Source organism: Carassius gibelio, chromosome A18 (assembly GCF_023724105.1).
Source record: "Carassius gibelio isolate Cgi1373 ecotype wild population from Czech Republic chromosome A18, carGib1.2-hapl.c, whole genome shotgun sequence".
Lineage (NCBI taxonomy): Eukaryota > Metazoa > Chordata > Actinopteri > Cypriniformes > Cyprinidae > Carassius > Carassius gibelio.
The window spans coordinates 25,397,484-25,425,426 of record NC_068388.1 but is presented as its reverse complement, the minus strand read 5'-3'; the positions used below and the strand labels follow the sequence as shown (position 1 = coordinate 25,425,426).

At 36.6% G+C, this 27,943-nt stretch overlaps 1 protein-coding gene across 1 annotated transcript in view; it reads left to right on the top strand.

Annotated features, from left to right (window-relative positions):
* Positions 1–27,943, top strand: part of LOC127933794 (leucine-rich repeat and fibronectin type III domain-containing protein 1-like protein) — a 142,556-nt gene that overhangs the window by 73,226 nt on the left and 41,387 nt on the right. The window contains exon 2 of the mRNA XM_052530775.1: positions 12,792–12,937. Coding sequence (XP_052386735.1) covers positions 12,891–12,937 — 47 coding nt within the window. The 5' untranslated portion in view covers positions 12,792–12,890. The remainder of the gene's footprint in view (positions 1–12,791; positions 12,938–27,943) is intronic.

Sequence of the window (27,943 nt, the reverse complement as noted above, 5' to 3'; positions counted from 1 at the left end):
TAACTCTGAATACATCTGATGTCTCTGTTGGCAGTCGTCTGATATTTAGTCGCTGGAATCAAGCAGAAAACGCAAACACGACACTGGATTCCTGATATGAATGGTACATAAGTCAGCCATCAAAATACTAACCAAACCCAGCCTCAACACAGAGACACTTTCCATTTTGTTCCTCGATTGTCTTCTCACCTCTCTCTTTCTCTTTAATCTGTTGTCTGGGTCTTTCTATAATTCAATGCAATAGGTGATTGTCTTCAGCATTTTTTTTTTTGTTATGCTGGTTGAAAGTCTCTTCACATTCTGATAGCAATAAATAAAGTAGTCTAAACATATTTTTCTGTATTCTTTGTAAAGACCTTAGACCTAGAATTTTAAATATCTTTCCTACCTGCCTGTCAATGTATGTATCTGCACACCTCTGCGCACCCTGTTCCTGCAGACAGGATACGTCATCAGCGCGTTCACACATTCATATGACCAACTCGTTAGAAGTAGAATCGATATGATCCCTACACCATGTTCATTACTCCCTACTCCCAACTTGACTTGGAATTGGGAACCGCTCATGTAGCCTATTGTAGTAATGTTGTCTCTGGTTTTCTGGTCTGTGAGCATAAATGCATTCAGGGGGCGTGGCTTTGGATGGCGATTGCAGGGAAGTTAGGACATTCGCTTTCAGTGCTATCAGGCTAACGTTAGCATCGTCCAAGATCGTCCTATTGCACCTTTAAAATGCAAAAAATAAATAAATACATATTAATAATCATATTGTTCCTAATAAATAATAAGGTTATGGCATTATATTTGCCGATAAATATGGCATCAAACTAATTTAAAGATAGTAAAAACACACATAGCAATTGCTGAAATTAAACTTCAAGGCTTTAAAATCTACTGTCTTCCTCCATTTTTCTCTCTTTGTCAATCCTTGAATCCCAGTCCACCACTGCCACCTCGTCACTGGCCTCATTCAGCATGACTTTCCTCCCCCTGTCCTTTCCATTCAACCAGAAGATATTTTTTAATCAATCCTCACTTGTACATTTTCCCATAGTTCACAGCAGGGATCAGGGGACAGGGACAAAACCATACATTGGACCTTCACGAGCACTTAAAGTGAAAGTGTCATGCTGGAGAAGACAGGGGCAGCTCTCTGCACTGGGATTCATTTCTGATGGAGTGTCCCACTTGAGATTTACGTCTAGCATTCAAGAGTCTGCCTCTCTCTTTATTTATAAGCATTCATTATTACTAATGCCATGCATGCATGTTCTGCAATTGGATTTGCACTGATGGTCTCCCACAGGAGATTGATTTTGGGAATATACTGGATTTTCATTACATCAGAGCATTTGAAATCACACTTCGGATTGAAATCTGATCAGGCTTTGTAAAATGGGAAGTGGCCTAATTTTGCAATGCATGGTTTGTGATTTTCTGAACTTCTACAGTAGTATCAGGGATCTTTTTCTATCTAATGCAGTACGACTGACAGATCATTGTACTTTTCCATGGAGAGCATGAACAGGAGATGACAAAAAATAATAATTCTATCAATTCTTTACATGCCACAAATTGCTTTGATGATGTTCCACTTTAGTGCATTCATAGATCAAAGTTTTTCCAGGGTACTGCTCTTTCATTTATGGTACTGATAATATAAAGAAAGCTCCAGGGAATGTGCAAGTGAAGGTGTGTAGTTCTCGAGGCCTCAGCTCTTCTTTTGAAGATTATAAACTTTTGGCTAACGCTCTTCAAGCGGGCAGGATCACTCCAGGAGTTCAACACGCTGGTTTATCTCCTGCTCTCTGTCATGAAATCTCTCATAAACACCCACTGCTATGACCGCCCAGTTGGATGGATCTCAAACTACTGTTGGTTTTATTGAAATGCTCACAGAGTCCATTCCACCACCTTGTTTTTAACATTTTATCTTTTGTTTGGGGTAGGGCTTTTTTTATGACTATTAAGACAGATCTGTCCTAGAGCTTTTATTGGTTTGCCTAGATTAGTACATTTAAGACTATAGCCATTTACAACTCAAATGAGTTCTGGATCTCCTTACTAACTTATCAGATTCCCTTTTTTATATATATAAATTCTGGGTTTTAGATTGTTCTCCTTTTATTGCAGTTGATATACTGTGTGTGTGTGTGTGTGTGTGTATAAGATTCAACAAGGTGTTGGAAACATTCCTCAGAGATTGTGGTCCTTATTGATACGATAGCATCAAGCTTTTGCTGCAGATTTGTCGGCTGCACATCCATGATGCAAATTTCCCATTCCAGCACATCCCAAAGCTGATCTGCTGGATTGAGATCTGGTGACTGAGGAGCTCTTTGAAGAAAGTGAACTCATTGTCATGTTCAAGAAACCAGTCTGAGATTATTTGAGCTTTGTGCATTATCCTGCTGGAAGTAGCCATCAGAGGATGGGTACACTGTTGCCATAAAGGGATGGACATGATCAGCAACAATACTCAGGTAGACTGTGGTGTTTAAACGATGCTCAGCTGGTACTAAGGGGCCTAAAGTGTGCCAAGAAAACATCCCCCACACCATTACACCACCAGCAGCCTAAACCGTAGAGACAAGGCAGGGTGGATCATTGCTTTCATGTTCTTTACGCCAAATTTTGACCCTAACATCTGAATGTTGCAGCAGAATTCGAGACTCATCAGACCAGGCAGCATATATCCATTCTTCTATTGTCCAATTTTGTTGAACCTGTGCGAATTGTAGGCTCTGTTTCCAGTTCTTAGCTGACAGGAGCATCAACTGGTGTGGTGTTCTGCTGCTGTAGCTCATCAGTCTCAGGGTTCGACGTGTTGTGTGTTCAGAAATGGTATTCTGTATACCTTGGTTGTAACATGAGTGGTTATATGAGTCACTGTTGCCTTTCTATCATCTCTAACCAGTCTGCCCATTCTCCTCTGACCTCTGACATTAACAAGACATTTTCGTCCACACAACTGCCGCTCACGGGATATTTTCTCTTTTTCGGACCATTCTCTGTAAACCCTAGAGATGGTTGTATGTGAAAATCCCAGTAAATCAGCAGTTTTTGAAATACTCAGACCAGCTCGTCCACGTTCAAAGTTACTTAAATCCCCTTTCTTCCCCATTCTGATGCTCGGTATGAACTTCAGCAAGTCATCTTCACCACATCTAGATGCCTAAATGCATTGAGTTTGATTTGATTAACAGTACAGAGAAAAAAATATAATAATAATAATAATAATAATAATGTTATATATATATATATATATATATATATATATATATATATATATATATATATATATATATATATATATATATATATATATATATATATAATTTTGAAATATTACTGCAATTTAAAATAACAGTTTTCTATTTTTATAAATTCTAAAACATAATTTATTCCTGTGATGCAAAGCTGAAATTTTATCAGCCATTACGCCATTCTTCAAAGTCACATGATGCTTCAGAAATCATTCCAATATTCTGATTTATTATCAACACTGAAAACAGTTGTGCATGCTTAATTTTAATTTAAAATTGTATTTTATTTATTTATTGGAAACTCTGGAAATTTTCAGGATTCTTTGATAATTCAAATGTAAAAAAAGATTTTTCTGTACAAAGTATGATACAAAGTTTGATCTGTTGTATTTGCAGTGTTTGGAATAACGGCCTTTAAAAGAACGCGTTAGGTAACACAGATATTTTTACAGTAACGCGGTAATCTAACTAAATACTTTTCCCGTCGTAACAATGCCATTAACATTACTGAACGTTAAATACGGTGCGTTACGTTGATTTAATAAACTATGCAATCCGAACGCACCCCTGGTTCACAGTGAGTGAGCAGGTGGGTTAATAACGAGATAAGCGATTATGATTGGCTAAGGCAGAGTCATGTGTTTCATGGTAGCCAATCAGAGCCAGTGTTTTTACACAACTCTTACTGTCTGTTGACGTGCAATAAATATTGAAACTCATGTACGAATACCTGTCTGTTCTACTCATTTCAACTGACTTGTGAAAATTGCAAAAAAAAATACAAATTATTTGATATATAGCAACTTTTTTTTTTTTTTTTTTTTTACAGTGACGCAAATAGTTACTTTCCCTGGTAATGAGTTACTTTTATTATAGAGTAATTCAGTTACTAACTCAGTTACTTTTTGGAACAAGTAGTGAGTAACTATAACTAATTACTTTTTTAAAGTAACGTTCCGGTCCGTGTATCTTTTGGTCATTCGATTTTCTATTTAAAAATGAATAAAGATAAATGAGAAACGGTTTGATTTTCATTTTTTCGTTTTGTTTAAGAAACGGAAAACGAAAATTTAGCTGGATTTTTCGTATTTTTGTTTGTGGGTAAAAAATGAGATTATGCTTTAATATTTGTTTGAATGTGTGGGCGGCGCTGAAACGCCCCTTTCATTCCTTCCATACCGCACCGACAAGCGGCAACCGCGAGCTCAGTTCATTTTCACCAGGAGAGAAGCGGCAGACAGCAGAGTTTATTAATCCTGTGAATTCTTTGCTAGTGGTGCTTGCAAGATAAAATAATAATAATAATAATAATAATAATAATAATAATAATAATTATAATAATAATAATAATAATTAATTAATTAATTAATTAATTAAATTAATAATAAAATAAAAATTAATATTATATTTTTCCAGCTGCTGCATGTTATTGACAAAGCAGACTTGACAACTTTATTCATAAAACGCCATTTTAATTTTACTTTAGCCTGTGATCTACAACGACATGGAATAAAATATAGGCCTACTACTAATGTTTTGCCTACTTATTTTAGGCCATTCATAAAAAATAAAAAAAAGGAAAAACCCAACCCCACATTTATAATAAAATTTATATTAAAATAAGTTAAGTCTTCCCCATAATTAGCCTACTTTAAATGTTTTAATTATAGGCTATAGGCTACTTAGAATTATGAACTGAATGTCGTCTGATGCAAGAGCCTGTTTCATTTCTGGCGTTTCATTGAGTTTTGTAAGGTTTTCATGTTATTTAGGGTGTCTTACGACCCAAACTGACGAAGCTGAAGCTCTTTCCTCTTGTTATCGGGATGGAAGCTGTGGATCGGGATCCGCCGATCGGAGAAGTGCAGCAGAATACACTCTACAAGATAAAGCTTCAGTTGCTGTTGTTTGTATAGAAAATGTTAGGCTACTTGTGAGGTTTTTCTTAAATAGGCATAGAAGAAAATTAGTAGGCTAAAAATCTGCATATTTCATGTTATTGTAGCTCATACAGTAAAATTAAAATGTCATTGAATAAATTAATTTCTGTTTGGTCAAATATATATTTGGTATAGGCTATGTTTGATATATGTTTGATATATATATAATAATAATATATAAATAAAAATATAATATATAAAGCTTGCAAGCACCACTAGCAAAGAATTCACAGGATTAATAAACTCTGCCGTCTGCCGCTTCTCTCCTGGTGAAAATGAATTGAGCTCGCGGTTGCCGCTTGTCGGTGCAGTACAGAAGGGATGAAAGGGGCGTTTCAGCGCCGCCCACACATTCAATTATTAACAACAAATATTAAAGCATAATCTCATTTTTTACGCACAAACAAAAATACGAAAAATCCAGCTAAATGTTCGTTTTCCGTATCTTAAACAAAACGAAAAAACGAAAATCTAAACGTTTCTCATTTATCTTTATTCATTTTTAAATAGAAAATCGAATGACCAAAAGATACACGGACTCGTTCCCAACAGTGTGTATTTGATAACTGGTCTCTCTCGATAGTGTTTAATTTGTTATTACTCTGAATACATCTGATGTCTCTGTTGGCAGTCGTCTGATATTTAGTCGCTGGAATCAAGCAGTAAACGCAAACACGACACTGGATTCCTGATATGAATGGTACATAAGTCAGCCATCAAAATACTAACCAAACCCAGCCTAAAAACAGAGATGCTTTCCATTTTGTTCCTCGATTGTCTTCTCCCTCTCTCTTTCTCTTTATTCTATCGACTAGGTCTTTCTATAATTTAACGCAATATGAAAGGCCTGCTGAAGGCTTGTATCAAGGAGATGCATGCGCACAGAAAGAGCGAGAGAAAAGCGTGGAAGAGCTGTGACTCTAATGGAAACCTTTTCTTAGAGTTGAGTGTGTTTCATCTTGATACCAACTAAAGTCTGAAACACTCTGCATATACTGCATTGTAATCGATACAAGCTTTAGTTGACAAAGAAAACAGACTGCAGATTTCTTTCTCGTTGAAACAAACCACAGGAGTAACATTAATACTTGAGTTAATACTGTTTACCTCTCATGCGCAGAAGTTTGAGATTCCTGGTGTGTTGCACAATAGATCAGAAGCAGACAGCTGTGCACAAACATTAGGCAGCTTGATGTTTGCTTTTGTGCCAAATGAAATATTTAAACATGTTTTTAATTCTAAGAGAAAAATGGTCTGTTTAGGGGATATTTTGTACTTATTTCATTCTTGACATGTTTATGTGCAGCCAGCATTTATTAGTTGAAGGTTGAGATTGTTGCTTGCTTGAGTCACATTCACCCTTACCGTGAGCGTGTTAACTGTTCAAACCACTATTGTATATCAATTTCATCAAGAGTTAACACAAATTAAACAGATTTGATGCAGTGCACAGATGCAAATGACCCTGTGTTTATTTGTGCATTCAATTACAGACATAGAATGATCAGTTTAATTTTCTGATATTAACAGCAATTGTGCTAGCAATGCCAAGGTCATGTGTTTGATTACATAAACTGAATGCAATGCATTTAGTTGCTTTGGATTAAAAGCAGTAGACTACTGTGGGGTTTCCGTCAGGGCCTTCAGTAAGCAACTGTAAACTACATAACCTTACACATCAATCTTACACACATCTCTGTCAATAATGTGCATATTATGCTGCACACAGGCTCTCAACGACAATGGCATCTGATCAGCAATTTCAACAGTAGGCTAGATGAGGGTGGGTTAAATTCAGAGTAAATTTCCCTACATGGATCAGTAAAAGTAATCCACCAATACACAATTAACTAAGAACATTTACTTCACTCTAAAATGATGACGCGCCCACAGCAGCAGAACTGTACAAATGCTGGACATGCACACACCACACCACAGTATTATCAGACAACACTTACACCTCCATTACAATGTGCACGAATCAATACTCATCAAATAATAAAGCACTCACCTGTCACTTGTAAATAAAGTCTGTGTGTCTGTCATTCAATGTCCATTTACTCGTATAAAAAAAAACAAAAAAAAAACATGGCCAAATAACTTTTTGTGCTTGGTGCTAGCTGTTAGCCACTCATAGATGCAGTCTTTGAAATGGCGCACAAAACCATTCTTAGCGAATTAAGTTTGAGTAGTTTATCCTTTCTCAGTTATTCCTCTTTTGTCTGCAAAAGAGTGCCTTGACAAAAGGTGTAGGTGTAGGTGCCGGCGACTGCAGCCAAAGTCTCTTTAAGACTTTACTTACTTCTATAGTCTTTGCTGCGGCTTGGAAATTCCCAACTAAACGACGGGAGGAGTGTTGCCAAATTGGGCTTTTTTAACACTGTTGCCGTGAGTTGTTTTTCATGTGTGCTGGTTGAAGCGACATACATGATATTTATCCCCTGAAATGTGAATTTTACCAGAGGAACCCTGCCAAAAACTTGTATTTTACTCCTGGAATGCGATTTTTAATGGGGGGGCACCTTGAAAAGTGATTGGGTGAGTTTTGTTGAGAAAACCTGGCAACCCTGACTGGGGGAAGCACTGGGCACGTCGCTGGAACCCGGAGGGTGTGCTGTCATGGAACGTCAAAATCTGATTGGCTGATGATTCTGACATTAATGCTTGATACAAATCAGACGCGACGTCTTTCTGACGGCTATCTGTATTGCTGGCTGCAGACTTTTATGTAGGGTATTCCAGTTTAACCTCAACGAAACTAATCATAGGCCATGTTGTGGACTTTACACAAATGAAAATGATTCCTAAATAATGATAATAATAAATGAAATGCTGACCAAATAAAATGGTTTGGTGAAATGACCCTTTCAACTTTTACTTACCCAAATATGTGATTATGTGGTTAGTTGCATTTTGTTATAAGTATTAATACAACACCCCCCCCCCCCCCCATCCATTCATTTTTGAGTTGCACCAGTTGAGAGCCGCTTGATCTAGAGTGTCTTTTTATTTCCAAAGAGCTCTGATAAAGAGCAAATCAGTGAGTTTGTTATGGAGCTCTCCTTGTGTTTGCTGACTTAATTAGTCATTTAAAGAGTGATCTCTGAGGCGAGGTTGTTGTGTAAAAAGGTTTGGAGTGTTTGCATGTTTATTATAATGCACTGTAATATAATCATTGCTTTGCCTACAGTTATGTGGGCTTATGATTGTGGTCAGATGTAATGTTGGGGATGCAGCCGCTCTCTATGTCCTTCCCTCTCAGATTTCTCTCGCTCATCTATCACTCTCTCCTCCTCCCATCTCGCTTCATGTGTCTGTCTCGGGGTTGCTGCTGTGGACCGGACAGCTGCTTCAGTGTCTCAGGTCACAAAGCCTTCGACCCCCTGCCCGGCTCTGGCCTTATTTCCATGTGAACCGTATCTCAGCCAAAGTGAGGACTGCTGCCACGCCAATACAACATTAGCTTCGTTTAGGATTTGCCATTACAAGTGATAGAAAAGCAGGGCGAAATGGCTGACATCATAGATAAGAGGTCTTTCCAGCCCATTTACATGCCCATTATTATAATAACCTCATTAGCTGCAGATTCGTTGAGAGGATTCAGATGACATGATGTGATATACTCTGAACTGGACCACTGAACATAGTGCATATATATAGTATAATATATAATATAATAGTGTCAGATTTCAGACTCTATGCATACAGTCTACTCACAATAACCCCTGTATGGGCATGTGGTAGTACGTGAAAATAGGCTAAATCTGTGTAGACTGGTATAAGCCAGAAAATAAAGATGTTTTTACTTGCTTTTTTGTCTCAAAAAATTATATATTTATTTACATCCATCGCAATCTTCATTTGAATAATTTCAGTATAACCTCATTAAATCCTAATCCAATTTTAAGTAATATTTTATAATGTACCATTTTTTAAAAGGCTTTTTTTTTTTTCTAAATAGAAAGATGATGTCATTCGTGATGTCACACTCGCTCCGGTTGCCAGATTGGACCAATTTGGACGAGCGTTTCACTTTCATCGAAAATGAAAATATTTTATATGAAACGATTACTTGATGTCATGCCTGGGAAGCTAAGCAATGTCATGAACAAATGTGTATGTTTAACGGCTCAGGAGCTGCGTCTGATGAAAGTTTGGCATTTTCTTACATGTTGCACATTTGCAATCTGCAGATCTTATGATGGGAAAGAATCCAGGGATGTATGAAGGAAATATGAACAAAAAAAGGTTATTTGTTCAAAAATAAGACCAGTAAGGCAACCAGCTGTATAACAGATCCATTCTGTGTTTTAAATACTCACTTTTGAATAAAATCTTGTTTAATTAACCCAATATTACAGTCTAAGCTTATAGTGTGTTCTTCAAATTCTGGTCATTACTTTTATGTCATACTCTGATGGCAATTCAATAACTCTGCAACATTAGACATCTGAACATAAGCCTACAAGGTTTTTATTCAAAGGTCACAAAGTCAGACGCTGGTAGAAATGGCAAATTAAGTGATTTTGGAAGGTTTCTGGTCTCCTCAGCTCCAGTCCCTGAAGTGCTCAAAGCTTTTGAATATCAAGGCTTACACAACTGCAGTCAAGCAGTGCAGATTTGTCAGTGTGACCCAACAGTTTCCACTGGCTTTAATGAAAGCATATTTCCTTGGGAAAAAAGAATAATAACCTCAATAGGGAATATTCAGATGCACAACATTTTGCTTCACTGCTTGTCACAGATTTCTCTGATGTAACATCTCTGATGCTCTGCCTTTGGACAGACTGTACCTGTCTATCAGTGAACTGCATCTTTACTAATGTGTGAAGACTAACGGTTGTTCTTATCTGTGTCATGAATGTATTTGTTATAGAAGCGATGCATGTTGATCTGGCTGTGTAGGGAACAGAACATCATTAACCCTTGAATGTGGAGGAACATAAATATCTCATAAAATATAAAATATATTTGTTTTTAATTTAATTCAGTGTAAGATTTCAATAAGGACTGCACAGTTATCAAATTAGCATTATGATTATTGCTACCCTAATCATGAAAAGTGACATCATTTTTTTTATATTTGCAACTTGTTTTTTTTGTTGTTTTTTTCAAACCAGATTCATTGGAAATGCATGTTTCCTGAGAATTTCAAAGTGAAAAAAGCACTAAAAGCATGCTCATTTTTATCTTAAACAGACAAATGTGAATCAGACAATGTTTTATTACGTTGGTTGTTGTACGTATTGGGGCAGTTTGGAAATTAAATGTCCGGTGAATGCGCCTAAATGGTTAATGGTGTTTGAAAATAATAAAGCATCTATACTAAACCTAACCGATAGGGTTAACAAAAGATAAAAACACATAAAATGTAGTTTAATTTGCTTAAAGACTTTGAGTTCTTTTATCCTGACTTGTGTTTCACAGGACTCACTGCACAATGCAAGAGTAATGCTGTACCGGGTGCGCTAATGAGCAAGTTTACTCTGTCAGAAGAGCTGTGCATTTAGAGCTGGTTATGTGATGCAAACATCAAAATGTATTACTTTACAAATTATGCACTGCACGGTAAAATAGTTTTGAGCCTATTTCATAGTATTGTGGGAGGAACCACACAAACATAACCCTTTATGAACCAATCATCTGCCCTGTAATCAAAGTTTGTGTAAAAAGGTGTTTATTTAAGCTGCAGTTAGTTGCATATACAGTTTTGCAGAAATGTACAGTAGTTAAAGGCAAATTTTGGCACATTTCTGATGTTGAGCTTTGTAACTAATCACAGGCACATCAATCATGCACATGGATGCAATGGCTAATCTGAGGTGTTTCAAACAATTTACCACGATTAATAACATCTGGTCCTTAGTGAGCGGGTTATAAGCAATCTGATCGACACATCTGTGTTTCATGTTTCATTTCGGTCAGCAATGGCACGTGAAATTGAGCCCTGACAAAACATTACCTGACATTTAAATGCTCTAGAACCCAAGGGAAATGAACCTTTGGTAAATTGGAATTATTTTGGATCTGTTTCTTGTCGTGCCAGTAGCTTGCAGTGCAATCGGTTTAACTGCCAATATAGCGAGGTGTAAATGAGATATTTATCTGCAGAAGGGACAGCTATGTTGATTTAAAGGGAGCTTTTGGGAGTCCTGAACTCAGAGAACTCATCCTGAAATGCAGGGCTCAAACTTACAGTGACAGCTTCAGTGGTTTTAATGGCTAGGAGTGCATTAAAGTAGTATTGTCACCTTGATCACTTTCTGGGCATAACTGGAATTGTGTTTTTTATGCTGCTCAGAGGGTCAACGTCTTGATTTACTCATGTTTTAATGAGAGCTATCAAACAGTTAAAAAAATTGTTTAATTGGAAATGATATGGCAATTAATAATCAAATGAATTACAAATGAATCACATATATCATTGTTTATAGCTGAACCTACCTAATTAAAGCTAATTCATGAACATTAGTCTGCATTATTAAAGCAGATGAAAGAATCAATGAATAGATTATAAAAAAAAAAAAACACTCACCAAAGCTGCATTTATTTGATCAAAAATGCAGTGCAACATTAAAATTATTTAGCCATTTTCTATTTGAATATATATATATATATATATATATATATATATATATATATATTTCAGCATCATTACCCCAGTCTTCGGTGTCACATGATCCTTCAGAAGCCACTCTATTTATTTTGCAACATTATAAATGTTTTTTTGTTGGGAAATAAATGCATCCTTTCTGAGTAAAAGATTTAAATTCTTTTGAAAAATAAATGAATGTATAAATTACATATTAAAACCCAAACTGTAGATGAATGTCTTTGAATTTTCTAGATATTGTGTCAAGTTTAAAACAATTTTATTTTGAGAGACAAGCCAGCGTTCTGTTTCATTAATCCCATGAATTTTCAGAAGTAAGTGAGACATGATTATTTGAATTAATTTTTGAATGCTTTATTTTTAATACATAATTGTAACACTAAATTAACATGTTACATTTACAGCCTTAATGTATATGTAAATTATATTATGTGAGCATAGGAGTGATTACAGTATCAAGGGAATTAACTGACAATTATGATTTTTATTCAAACACCCAATTTTACCAGTTCGCCCAGTACTTATCCATTTACTGTAGAAAACTGTGGACGTTTCCTCTGTTTGTGTTATTCCATTGTAATGAATGGTAATTTAGTCTCTCCTGAACGTGGTAACTCCACCATTAGCACCAATGTATGCCAACTACACAGCGAGAACATACAGCGGCCAACACAAAAATTACCACTCTGTAATTCGGAACCACTTCAACTCTAAAACCAAGGAAAGCCTGTCATTTATCGCACACATTTGTCTCTCCAGCTCTCAAGAGCTGATGAATGAAGAACAATCACCATTTCTCAACACTGGGCTCCACTCAGCAATAAGACAGAGTGTCTCTGCACTCTGTCAGTGTTTTTTTCTTGAATATAATCAATTACCCTTAGTTGTGTAAATATAGGATAACTTGAAGTGCTTTGACAGTCGTTTTGTCTTCATCTATTTTGGTTCTCTCTCTCTCTCTTTTTCCCACAGACAGATTGGTGTATCGTAGCCAATGACTCAATGACTGCTGTGGAGCTGCTGTATCTGGCTCAGTAGTGAGGAGTCGTCACACCCTGAAGAAAGCAGAAAATGGACATGCTGAAGGACTTGAGGATGCTGGGTCGGTCTCTAAGATGGTCAGTGAAGTCTTGTCGTTCTATAGTGACGCCACGCTGACATTCAGTCTTATTTACAGGTCTGAAACCAGACAGGCCTCTTGATGTTTGCGCTTTACCTGTGAGGGAAAGCAATGGCAAATTTAGCTGCAGGCAGCAAGCCCCAGTGGCACATGAGAGTTGTACATTGGAGAAGATCTGTCTGGTCATATGACTCCCTTTGGATGCATAATATAAATTAGATCAAGAACTATAAGCAGATTTGCTAGTATGTATAGCATTTGACATCACTCATGGGACAATCAGGACATTGTGGCAAAGATGTGTGTTAATATGTGCAGATGATGTTGCTAGATAATGACTGACATAAAGATGCATGATAATGTGTCTTTCTCAGGAAATTTGTTCATATTTTTACTTTTTTATTTATTTATTTATTTATTGTTTTAGCACCAAAAAATAAAAAATAAAAAAGGAAAATCCTTTCACTTTTCTACTTTTGCACAGCAGTGTACCTTGACAATTGAACACTGAACAGTACACCTACATGAGCTTTTTGAGCATCTCAATTCAAAACCATCAGCTTCAACAGCTTCCACTCTTCTGGGAAGAGTTTCTACTAGATCACAGCTGTGGAGGTTTACTCCATTCAGATATAAGGCATCGTGAGGTCAGGCATGATGTTGGCCAGTGGGCTCTGACTTCTCAGTAGGGTTTCAATCTGGGTTTTATGCAGGCCAGTCAAGCTCTTCTAACCTAGACTCAGCAAAACATTTATTTATGGTCTTAATTTGCCTACTGAGATTACATTGCTGTTCCCTTCATTTTAAACAGCTGTTTGTAATGGATAACAGAATATGTCATATTTGTTAATTAGAAGGTGTCCACATTCTTAAATGTTATTCAATACAGCTAAAAATCATCTAGAAAAAAATAATTCAAGTAATGAAATGAAACGGTATGAAAATATCATATCACGATTATAGTTATGAGTTATGAGTATTATAGAGGTATTATTACAATTTGCTGGAAATGTTCAAAAGGTATTAATACACACACAATTGAATTAGCAGCTCAATTCACTTTTTGTTCAATATTTGTTCTATATATAATGATAAACCTCACGTTTCAGACTTTAAATATATATTTTTTTATTTATTAATATTTTTTTATTTTTTTTAGAAAAGGAGTCAAAATGATAAATTTAAGGCGTAATCATTATTATCCGAAGTTTTGAGGTTTCATGACTGCACATTAGATCATCCATCAACAACTGGTCCTATTTTGCATTGGTCTGAACAAAAACAGTAGACATGCTGAATTATAATGTAAATCCACTGTCTGCCAGCAGATGGCACTTATGGAACAGCAGAAATCAAGCTGTTTCCATGGAATCAATGTGAACAAAGCAGCTCTGCTTATAAATACTACTTTATTAGGCATTACATAGAAGGAAGGTGAGACGCAAATGCAATTACTGTGTTTTTTTTATTTTCTTTTTTTTTAAATCATATACAATTTTAATGATAATGAAAATATGAAACTGTGATATTAACCATCTGGACTTTTTATCATAGTTTACCGTCAAACTGGTGATGGTTTCATCCCCATGAGAAACCTAGAATCTCTCAGACATCCATAAACGATCACTCTCAATGGGAAGATGGGAAGTCTCACATGTGCTGTCACTGACTGAAATTTTCTGGTCTCTTTTTTGCTCAGTCTGGTTCTTGTATCTGAGCTGAGTTTAGTCTCCGTGGTAGGGGACATTTTTAAAAGTGCTAAATGGCCGGACCGCAGGGAAGCTTGTGACCCTTTGACTCTCCGGCGAATCTGCGGTGGCTCAGATCAATTTGACAGTAACAGAGAGAAAACAGTGCCGTCTGAATTTGGATTCCCCAGAGATCCTCCTTCATGAAGGGACAAGGATCTTGAATCCTGGAAGTGAGATTATTCATGCAAAGTGTAAATGGATCCAGACTTTTATGTAGATGTTGGGTCTTGGATCAGATCAGCTCGGAAAATGGCACCATGGGAAACAGATGTTCGGTGGGCGGAATTTGGCCTAATTTTCAATATTTGTAAAGCGAATCAGGAAAAACTGAATGTGTATTTGCTGATGTGGAATAAACATTTTCACAGCCTCGTAATGAAAACAATGGGTTATGACTGGTTCCCCATCTCATTATCAATGGAAAATAATTATGTTGCCAGTAGACAAATGTGTGTGTGTGTGTGCTCTTGTTTTTGTGACATATCAGGACACAAATCTGTACCAGGTATTACAAGGAGAGGGTGACTTATGAGGACATAACCCATGTCCCAATTTTTCAAAACACTTATAAATCATACAGAATTAGTTTTTTGAGAAAGTAAAAATGCACAAAGTTTCCTGTGAGGGTTAGGGTTAGGTGTAGGGTTGGTGTAGGGCGATAGAATATACAGTTTGTACAGAATAAAAACCATTACACCTATGGGATGAACACACTTTACACAAAAACAAACATGTGTGTGTGTGTGCGTGTGCTTTAGAAATCATTTGAATATGATGATCTAGAAACACTTCTTAATACTCTCAATGCTGAAAACAGTTGTTCTGCCCAATATTTTTGTGAAAACTGATATTTTATTTTCCAGAATTATTTGATGAACTGAAAGTTCAGAAGAATAGCATTTATTTGAAACAGAAATCACTTTTGATCAATTTAATTAATCCGTAAGTAGCTAAAGATACTGATATAATGTGGTTGTGTTTTTGGGCTGCAAGGGGCAGTTCTGTACCAGACTCGTGGTGGCAGGAGGATGCTAACTCTTCGGTCAGTCGGGCAGATGGCATTTGGCAGCTCTGTCTGTGGCTGGATGCCCTCATTGATGAGCAGCAGGTGCTTCAGGGCATCCAGAGGTGCCAGATATGTTCAGGAAAGAGAGGATGGGGACAGGCACCATCGAGGCGCAGCGGTCATTAGGAATTGGACAAACAAAGATAAATGCATTCAGATTGGATCTGAATGGAATCCCATCGTGCTCTCATTGTGATTGCCCATGCACAAGCGTGCAGAAAGATACCTCTTCTTGAGGTATCTTTCTGTATTCATTGCCTATTTTACCACCGCCAGTGGCAACAGACTCCATTTACATTGGCTTACTGCGACCTTCCACCCCAGCTCCCACTCTATTGCTCTCTCTCTCACCCTGTTTTGAAATTCATTTATGCATTTGTGAGAAATGGGGATCGAGCTGGCAGGGCAGCCTCAGTTACTGAGGAAGAAGGATAATTTGATGAATTAGCCGTTAGTGTCTGGGAAAGCAAGATAGCCTCTGTGTGTCTTCAGGGCTTCTAGACAGAGAGCACAGTCATTCTTTTCATGCATGCAACACCATGAAGACTGTACCTAATGGCTGTTGTTTGGTTCGTTGTGTGTTACAATTATGGCTTTGGTGATTAAAAACCGAGCACGTGCTCACAGAGTTTCTCTAGTCTTGCCTCAGTGGGAAACGGACCTCATAATGCCTTCAGAAAATGTCTTGTTTTGTTTTTTCCTCCGGTCTACATATTGCATGATAAAAATGATGCATGTTTGGAATAGGGATTTCACATGGTTGGGCTTATGATGAATGCTTTATCACTGACAACAGTGACCACTTGGGTTTTGAAGAAACAAAACAAAGCAAATATAACATTCAAGTTTGTTTTGCAACTATAGTCTTTAATGTGTTTGTCTCACAGCGCTTTTGTGTTCAGCACCACATGTATTGAACATTCAAAATCAAGAGAATTGCAACAACAGTCAAATCTTTGAAATCGTTTTTATCCACTTTTGAGGTTTTTACTCTGTTTTGAAGATGTGAAGCATGTGTTGTGGAATTGTGTGTGAAAGTAATAAAGAAATGGTAAAGTACTACTACTTATTCTGATACATTCTACATTTGGAATTCAAGTATGTTAAGTTATAGTTTGAGGATTTATTTAGTCAATATAACAAAATAACAATATTAATTTGACTGAATTCATTGACTGAATATCTTTTTTTTTTGTGTGTGTGTTAGTCTCAATCCTTTCCATACAATATATATATATATATTATAATAAAAAAAAGTGATGTGTTACCTATAAGGCAGTATCTAATTTTCACAAACATTTTCTAGGTAGATTAAAATGTCATATTTCAGTTGATAACATATAAAGATTTACAAATGTTAATAATATGTTGTACATATGTTAATAATAATCTGTTTGTCAACAGTATATATTTAATTTATATAGGTAACTTGATTTAAAGCAACATATATACCAAAAAAAAAAAAAAACAGTAGGTTTATGTAGGGTTTTTTATTAATAATTTTATTTTACGTATACATGTCTGTATTTTATATTTTCTTATAGAGTATCAACATGCATTGGTGGGTTTTTGGATGGATATACATGCACAGGACACATACATCTGAAATTATTTTATGCATACATAAACATATTTGTACAGACTGGTAAATACAAATCTATATGAATTTGACATCAATATGACAAAATATTTCATATATGTAAATGTCATATATATATATATATATATATATATATATATATATATATATATATATATATATTGCATTTGCACAGGTTTGCCTGCACTGGTTTCAACAGTGAGGGAACTGCAGTCAACGCTTTGATCTGTCACAAACATGGCTGCAGATTCATTATAGACAATTGTCGGTTCAGTTCCTCTTTCAGTTCAGTTCCTCTTTATTGTTCTCTCACCTTTATGTGTGTAATGAGACTGGACACGTGGGTGTGCATATTAAGCCTCCCCAATATCAGAGGATGCGACTCTGCTGGATAATAGTCACATGCATGTGTCCTCCTGGGTGCCATCAAAGATCATTGCAGCCAGGGGAATAATGGAGGCTTGCTCTATTCCAGCTGTTCGGGAGTTTTCAAGAGTCTACAAAATCTCAACATGCAGCGTTAATAGTGTTGGGCTTTACGTTATGTGATGTTTCCCCAGAGTTTGGCTTGAAAATGTCCACAGGCATGATGGCGTCCACAGGACTTGTTCAAATACTTTCTTCTCTCACAATTTAACATGTAGAGGGTACCATAGGTAAGACTTCTTTAGTTTATTCCCCTAAAAAGTGTACACATTAGGGCTCTGTGTTATTTGCATTTCAACCTGGAAACATTGGCTCAACCAATGGCGTGAGTATGGGACGAGGCAATTTGTTTGGATGACCACATGTTTGGGAAACCTGTTTGAAAACAGTCATTTAAGTTTTTTGCATTTCTTTTAGTTGATGCTTCCCTTTTAAAGAGGTTTTACTAATGATGTGTGTTTATGAGGACCAAGCACTTGTTTACCAGTGTTTACCAATTTAAAGACGATTAACGATCTTCAGCAGCTGCGGATGAAACAGTAAAATATTGATATTTAGAGGTTTTCTCATACTGATTGATTTGGCCATTTGCTGTGAACACATTTTGTTTGTAGTTTGCTCTCTCTCTCTCTCTCTCTCTCTCTCTCTCTCTCTCTCTCTATCTCTCTCCTGATCCTTTTTTTTTTCAAATACATCATCCAGTTTGTTTGGTTCTGGGATCTCTGGGTTGTTTATTTCTACCATTCATGTTCTCTTCTCCTTGTTATTCTCTTGTTTTCACCCATATTTTCTTCTGTTACAAAATTAGCGAAAACAAAAAAAAATTTGATGTCTTTTTATCCATTATGTTTTTCTCCTCTTTTTATTTTTACATTTTATCAATAAAGTATGTAAAGAAATGATTTCAAAAAATTATAAATTACATAAAATTATAAAAATCTGAATTTTACATTGTACATTCAAAGGGCTTGATGGTTGTTTATTTGTTTGCTTGTTCTTGCTTTTTTATTTTTATTATTTTTTATTATTATTTTTATGCATTTATTTATTTCAGAATCACAGATGAACTGGACAACCATTGATCATCATTTATTTGTTTGTTCCATCGCATTGTTCGTTCATCCATGCATTTATGCAGGCAATATTTTCTTTTCTTTTTTTTTCTTTTCTTTTTTTAAGATAACGATTAAATTTAAAAAACAGAGAATGCATTTTCAATTGTAAGGAGAAAAGGAATGAGTTTTGAGCAATTTGTTTTGGAAGTTTCTTTCAAAATCAAGTTTAGCTGCAGATTTATATGCTCCAGTAACACTGTGTTTGTGTGTCTGGTGGGGTTCAACCCCTTAATGAAGAACTTGTGTTACACATATTGCATTTGAATAAGAATATCATGCACATATGTTTAGAAAAAAAAAAAAAAAAGTTGCCGCTTATGCTGTAAGACTAGAGAGAGAGAAGGAGAGAGAAATGGATTGAGAGTGGAAACAGAAGCTCCCAGACGCCTCAGCCATCTGCTCCTCGATGGTCCTGCTGGTGGATCCTCCTCAGCCTGCATTCACACTCGCTGCTTCTGATTGGCCAGAGCTGCAGGATGACACTGTGATGTCACAGAGTCATGTGATGAGAGTAGATGAGCCTCGCCATGACAACAACCCTAAAAATCACAACTGACAGGATTGAGTAGGAGGACGCCTCGCTGTTCAGCGCTCCGGTCTGACAGTACTGTCTGACAGATAGCTCGCTTTAAACACTGCTTTGATTGTGATCTGAGTTTCTGTACCTTCTGACACACATACCACATAAAATATATAAAAGAATATAAAAAAAAGAAAAAGCTAATTTGATAATCAGTTATGCAAACTTACAGTCACTATCTATCTATCTATCTATCTATCTATCTATCTATCTATCTATCTATCTATCTATCTATCGATCGATCTATCTATCTATCCATCTCTCTGTCCATACAAAGTGGAAATAAAATAAATAGATTAATAAAATTAAAAGCTAAATGGAACAAAAATTTAAACAAAAAATACATGTATCCAAAATGGTAATCTGATATTTTTGTGTTATATTTTATATATACAAAATAAAATAAAAAATTGACAAATTTTCAATACAATTATACTTAAATAATAATTTATATTATTCTAAAACAGTAAAATAACTTACATTTTATTTTTAAGATGTAGTAAATCTGGTTAAATAATAAACATATTATGCAAAATATTAATAATAGTAATAATAATTCTGCTGTTGATGATGATAATGTCATGCATTTGATGAGCTCTTGTCATTGTTCAATCTTTACCTTCCCTCTAATAGCCTCAGTCCACTTCTAACTGCATGTGTTTTCATTTTTGGCCATTGTTGTGTTAGCTGAGAGAGCGAAGAAAAAGACAGCTTCTCAAAGAATGTGTGTGTGTGTGTGTGTGTTTAGAGCAACCTCGCTGTAATCATTCAGGTGTGGTGAGAGCCGAATGTGCACAGCTGCAGTTCTACAAGCCGCCTGTCAAGCCAACAGAGTTTCAGATCCTCCTTCTAATCAGAGCACTAGCGCTGACTGTGTGCTATTCCACTCTTTTCCCTCGTTGACATTATCCCCGACACACAAACACATGCATGTAGCGCTATTATGAATCCAATGAGCTGCTGAGTCAGAAAAAAACGGTTAAAGACGATGAAAAAAATCTGCATTTAGGTGTTAAGTACGTTTGGCACGATGCATGCTCTGTTTTAAATGCTGTAGTAGCTCAGAGGTGTCAGAAGTTTATTGGCTCTCTGGAGCGTGTGAGGGTAGCCAGGGAACATCGTTTACCCAACTGCATTATCAAACAACAATGAACCTAATGGAGAAAAGCTCTGGTCTCCATCCACTTCCTCTCAGACTCGCTCTTTCTTTATCTCTCCTGCCAGTGCGTCTCATGTATTTCTGAGGGCATCCTTTCCTTTCCTTTCCTCCCTGCCAGGGCTAGGTGGTGTGTGCATGTGTATCTGTATTAGTTAGAGAGAGCGTGTGTGTAACTCTTGGAGCTGGAGGCCACATCTGTTTAAACGCTGAAGAGAGCTAGTGAGAATCTCTCCCTCAATCCCCTCTGGCTGGACGGGGAAGAGGATGTACAGACAGATGCTCTCATCCACAATGCCCCGCAGTGCCAAAGCCTGAGGTTCTCCGGCTGCTTCGTACAGCTCATATTTCTTATGGTAAAAGTTCTGATGTTCAGACTCTCAGTAAACGTTTGCAGCTAACAATGCAGATCAGCAGTTCAATGCACACCACAATCCTGCAGTTTATTAATTTGTGATAATTATATTTTTAGATGTTATTTGTCCAGCCAGAGGAGAACTGTCCCCCAGAAGCATTTAGTTGATCGTGATAAGCGCTCGTCATCACAGTTGTGAACACGCATTCTTAACATCACAGTTGTGAACACGCATGTCTACTGGATACCCGGTATAATTCAACCAATCCAACAATGACTTTGAAACTCCTGAAGTGTTTCCACTTTTGTGTGCAATATGCATCAGACGTTTAGCCAATGGTCCGTGGATGTGACATCTGAGACTGAGACTATTGGCTGATAGATGTTTAGATATTAGATAATAAAAGTTAAATTAGTGTTTTTTTTTTTTTGTTTGTTTTTTTTACTTATTACTTCAGAATTTTGACTTAAATTGAGGTTGGTAATTTTGTATTATTTTAAAGAGGCATATATCGGTTCCATATCGGTTATTGCCTGATATAAATTTTAGGTAGTTAGATGTTTTTATATTAGATTTTTTTTTATTAGCTAATTGAAAAAATGTATTACTTTTAGCTTATAAAACAACCCATTTTAGTATTTAGTTTTTGTGATAATTATAGTGTAGAACTTTAAATTCAGCAATTTATCGATTATTGACCATAATATGTTAAAATTATCAGATTTTCGTATCGACTGGATATTTAATATGAGTTCATCTCACATTATATTTAATTAAATGTAAGGTCTAATCACATTAAATATTTTGAAAGGGGGTTTTATACTGACAAAATATCTGCAGGTTGTTTACTTTTAGTTTCAAGTTTCCAGTATTGTGTCAGGAGGAGCGAGTGTGACAACATAACTCTGTTTCTGGCCGTCCATTCTTTTCTATAAACTCAAAGCAAGTTATTCATTCATAACATTCACTCTGCCTTAAGACATCCAAAAAACCCAAACAGCTCTCACAGCCAGCCACAAGGTAACCAGTGCCTATCGATATTCTCATTAGCTGCTTAACTCTCCTGCTATCATTCAGAGAACACACCAAGAGCACCAGACACCATCTTCATTCTCACCTTCCCTGTTTCCTGAGCAGATGTGAATTTACACCTTGCTCTCACTTGGATCCCTGGGCTCCTTCCTCTCCTCCGGGGCTCTGATAACGTCACACACCAGCAGATGTATGTGGGTCATGACTCTGCTGTCTCTGACATGGTTAACGCTGGACTCGAACTCCTGACAGACTGAGGCCCCAACTGGGCTGAATTTAAGACAGATCCCTGAGTATTCATTTGACGCTAAGGGTTTAGCCCTGATGTCCCACTGAGGGATGACTCCTCATCTTCTGCTAAGTGTCGAGAACTGCTCTCCTGCTGCGGGTTCAAAGCCCATCTGCTGCGACATATCTATATTCCAGCAATAATACTATTCTGCATTGTGTTTTCAAATGCAAACTCTGTACCTGCGAGTGTTTCATTCTTAACACCTTTTTAGGATTGATATATATTATCAGTTTATTAAAACTTATTAAAATATACATTTGTTTTGCTTAGCAGCGTCAGGCCTTTAGACTACCCACTAAAAAAAATCAATATGGGTGAATCAGTGAAGAGAATGAAAAAGTTGTAAACAGTGTCTTAAACACACTGATAAAGAATCATGTTCTCACTAAGATTTAATATATTACCGACCTTTTTAGGAAGTGTAGCATGAAAGAAGGACATGAGGGAAAATATTGATCCTTTGCAGTTCCACCATTTTTCAAGCAGTGAAACAGTGACTGAAAGTACAGAGAGAGAGAGAGAGAGAGAGGGATTGGAGGAGATGGTTTATCAGATGGGATGATGCCAGCAGTATGGCAGCAGAGAACATCTGATCTTAATCAAATCTCATCTAAATGGGCTGCTGTTTGTCAGTCTCTCTCCTCTTTCTATTTATTTCTCACTTACAGTCTTGCAATTGCAAGACGAAGTTTCCCGTTCAGTCGCATCCGTGTTATGTGTAGACATGGGCTATTTTCGAGTGGAGGTGATGATGTTGAGGTGTCAGCGTGGTTTGATAACACTTACGTGCACTGAACTGCATTGCCTCTTCACTTCAGTTCTCCAGGCTTAGAGGTTTCTCCAGGTTTATTGAGTAGCTGAAGAATTTTCTGATGGTTTCTCATCTTTTCTGTATTACTGGATTTTTTTGGTAAATAAATAAAATCATATTTCATGAACATACTAACTTTGAAAGCCCTAAAATGCAAAAATAACTTTTTTGAAGTGCTCCTATTATGCCATTCCAAATATAGCCTTACAAAAGGAAAATATATTTACCAATATATTTCTTAAAATATATTGTGATATATTTTTATATATTATTTTCCCTTTTTATTTTCTAATATTTTATATATTTGAATACATTTAATAATATATTGATGATACATATATTACATAATATATTGCAAAATATACAAATGATTGCCGCTTTCAATATATTGCAATACATTGGGAAAAAATTAAATATATATAAGAATAAATGCCTAATATATTACATAATATTTTCCAATATACTGCAATATATTTTTGTTTCATAAGGGTAGCCTTTCATGCAATGTGTAATGTAGCTATATGTGAATGTAAACAATCTGCAAAGCTGTTAAGTCAAAAGGGTACTATAAATAAAGTCATTGTCTCCCAAAAGAAGGAACCGACTCTGAACAGCTTAAACGAGTCGTCAGTAATTCAAATACCACTTCTGTGACAGCTCCACGTCACGGGGTAACACATTTGCCAGTTTATTTGACCAACTGGCTCCACTGAATCACAGCCTCCAAGTATGATAAATAATAGATGTTTACATTTTCTATAGAGCATTCAAAATATGTCAGTTGGTGTACCATTTCTGACAAGACTGGGTCATCTGACCAATCAGAGCTGAGTAGCCTTAAGGAAAGGAGGGATTTAAAGAGAATCTTAGAACTGCTTTGAATGAATTATTTGAGAACCATTGGAAAATAAGGTGATATTAAATGCATATTTTGAGAAAACAAAAGCTATTGTTTGTTCCTTTTTTTTTTTTTTTTTTTGCATGCAGGCAAACCTATTGTAGGAGATTCCTAAAACAACATCAGGAACCTTAAAAATGGCATAATAGTAGCACTTTAATGCTCCCCTTGTGGATCTCTTTTAGAAATGATGTTTCCATTCCCCCATACTGCACTATTTGGTCATTTCCAGCCCATTTTGAATGAAGCTCTCATCTGAAACGGCTCTCATCCAGGATGTATAAAGAATCTGCTAGTGTCGTTGTTTGTAAACTGCAGTTTTATCTACAATAAATTCCTTGTTCAGTTAGCTAAAACAAAACATCTCCATCACATTTCTAGATATTTTAATGCAGATTGAGATCAGATTTAATTGCACAGTGAATCCGGGTTTTAAGGCACATCTATATCCACTGTATTTACTGATGTACTTAGCTGTCTCTCTGCCGCTGTGTTCCTCCAACTTTAAGAGGAAATGCATCCACGTGATGTATAACCTGCCAAGGACGAGCACATCCCTGCCAATTTATCTTTAACCAAACACCTCGGCTGACGCGGGGAGTTTGACACCGCTACCGGCTCTATTGACCACGGATCGTGTCGACTGAAAAAAGAGAAAATGAAAACAAGATTGATGCTCAAAATGGCTTTTTGAAGAGACTGGTGACAATTGCGTGTTTTCCCTTTTGTTCTGCCGCTGTCTGCTTCGAAGGGAGTAAACATCATCAGCACTGCCCCAGATGGAATGGGGGAAAAGAGCTATTGAATTAAAGAGTGTGGCGGGATGTGTTTTAAAGAGCTGGGGAATGATCCTGCTTAGTCTCCATTAGATGACTGTCATCAGACAGAGAGAAAGGGGCTGAAAGAAAGAGCAGAAGAGAGTGAAAGCGGTCATTACCTATTAGGAGGTAATGGTGACTTCCCTCCCCACTCGGAGTCATTTCTCTGTACATGTGATGGAATTGATCATGTTCCTCGCTTGGAGGAGAGATATTGCAATGTTTTTATCCAACAACTTTTTTACTTCCTTACGGTCCGTCAGAGCGGAGTGATGAATTCTGTCCAATAAAGTGTTTTGGGCTGTTTTTTTAGACTTGGCTTGACAGCAGCAGGTCATCAAAGTAAAGGCAGGTTTGTTTTTATAGGCACACTAGTCCTTGGCAGACTATATAGGGCTCATTTATGGGAAACGAGTCCCTGCGGTTTTGTTGAATTGGCCAGATATAAAGCTTTCATTGCAATTTGAAGCTGTAATTTGAGGCAATGAATGCTCAAATCAGATTGAATTCAGCCTGAATAACTATATTATATTATATTATAATTACATTATTGTGTTTAATGAGAAAAGACAATGCAAAAAGAAAAAAAGCTTTAGAAAGAAATATGTTTGATTTAACATAGAATTTGTCAATGTATCAATGGGTGATCCATTCAGTCATTTATTCATGTATGTTTTCCCTAATATCTTGAATTTCGGGGGCATTTGCATTTATGCATTTAGCAGACGCTTTTATCCAAAGCGACTTACAGTGCAATCAATTTTTACATATCATGTGTTCCCAGGGAATCATTAGCAACTGCATTAAATGCATTATTAGTGGCATTATTTATTTTACATAATTTTAACATGTTTCTTCCATAATTAAACTTAACAAATGAGTGCATTAAATTAGCAGCATATATATATATATATATATATATATATATATATATATATATATATATATTAATTAATTTCATTTCATTATTTAGCCTCTTGGTATAGTTCAAAATTCCATCGTTTTAACTGAACGATAAACACCATGTATGATACAACACACCATAGCTGACGAAATATGTCTCTAAATTGATTATTTGCAAAATGGAAAATCTACATTGCCAAATGAATGTGGAAATCTCCTTCTAATTAACAGATTGGTCTAATTCAGCAATACTCATTACTAGCAGGTGCATAAAATCAAATATAATGGCATAAAATTGACATGTTTTTGTAGAATGACAAACATAATTTTGGGGAACCTGTTCTGTTTCAGTCTGATAATGTCCCTTGTACACAAAGCGGAGTCCATGAAGAAATGGTTTGCTGAGTCCAGCATGGACAAAGCCCACTGAACACCTTGGAGATGAATTGGACCGCTGACTGTGAGTCATTGTGCCTAAATGAGAATAAATCTGTGCCACAACTTCAACAGTGTTCCAACACCGAGTGGAAAGCCTTTCCAGAAGAGCAGAAGCTGTTATAGCTGAAAGGCACGATCAAATCCCTGTTGAGGCCTATGGTTTTAAAATTATAATTTTTTAAGAAGCACATACACGTTTCCACATACGTTTGGTCATGTAATGTGTTCTTAGCTTTTGGAACTTGCAAATTATTCTCGATTCAAAGCATATGCGCCATTGAATATGATAGAAAAAAAGCATTAGTTAATATAATTAATGAGCATGTCAGACCTGATTACTCAAAGATGATTGAAGACGTTTGTGAGGATTAAATTGAACAATTGCAACAATTCATCACGCCATGTTGAATAATAGTTAACATAACAAGTGAGCATGAAATGGGAAATTCATTGGAAGGGGGCTAAAGACCCCTCCCTCCTATGATCCGAGGCGCATCAAACAGTCTGCATACCTTGATCTATTAATTAGTTAAAATCATATCTATCTTATTGGAAGAGGGTTTGAAATTAAGATGCAGCAACCTGGGAGAGAGACAGTGAGAGAAAGAGAATGGGAATAAAACAAGAGAGAAAGAGAGAAACATAGATGGAGTGACATTTGTCAGCTCTTAAACTGAAGTGAGAGAGGTTTCAGCCGGGCGGATGGCTGAAGATCCCCAGTCCTTCTGCGTGCCACTCCCTGAAGAACTGTAGTCGGGACGTGATCCAGTCCTGGCCATCTGTTCCCGCTGTAATGTGCCAAAAAGCCAACACAACCTAACCCACTTCATCTTTCTGGATGGGAAATATACGAGTGTGTGAGAATGAGTATATTTGCATAGCTGCTTCTATATTTGCTTGCATGTGTGTATGTTGTGTAAGGAGACCTGCCCATCTTTCTGACTGCTGGCATCTTATTGGACTGTTTTGGGATAAAATATGCAATTTTGCATGTGTGTGCACATGTGTGAGGGTGTCAAGGCAATGAGTGGATGTCTGCTAACCAAAACAGGCTGTCTTTCCATGTCGCCAGGCACATCCAAAACTACACCACCAATGAGAAGCAAATGAGGAAAGGAAAGGAAAGGAAAGGAAAGGAAAGGAAAGGAAAGGAAAGGAAAGGAAAGGAAAGGAAAGGAAAGGAAAGGAATGGAAAGGAAAATTACAGGACAAAAGAAAGGAAAGCAATGGAATGGGGAAAGGAAAGGAAAGCAAAGTAATGAGACATGGCATAAAAAGGAGAGGAACTGAAGATGAGGTAGGAAGAAAATTAAATCAAAAGAAAGGAAATGGGCCGGACGGAGCAGGACAGGAACATGTATAAAATTAAAGGCAATGAAGGGGACTGCAGAAAACAGGAAGGAGACAAAATAGGAGACAGGTGCTGGAAAGGAAAGGAAAGGAAAGGAAGGGAGAGGAAAGGAAAGGAAAGGAAAGGAAAGGAAAGGAAAGGAAAGGAAAGGAAAGGAAAGGAAAGGAAAGGAAAGGAAAATTACAGGACAAAGGAAAGGAAAGCAAAGTAATGAGACATGGCATAAAAAGGAGAGGAACTGAAGATGAGGCAGGAAGAAAATTAAATCAAAAGAAAGGAAATGGGCCGGACGGAGCAGGACAGGAACATGTATAAAATGAAAGGCAATGAAGGGGACTGCAGAAAACAGGAAGGAGACAAAATAGAAGACAGGTGCTGGAAAGGAAAGGAAAGGAAAGGAAAGGAAAGGAA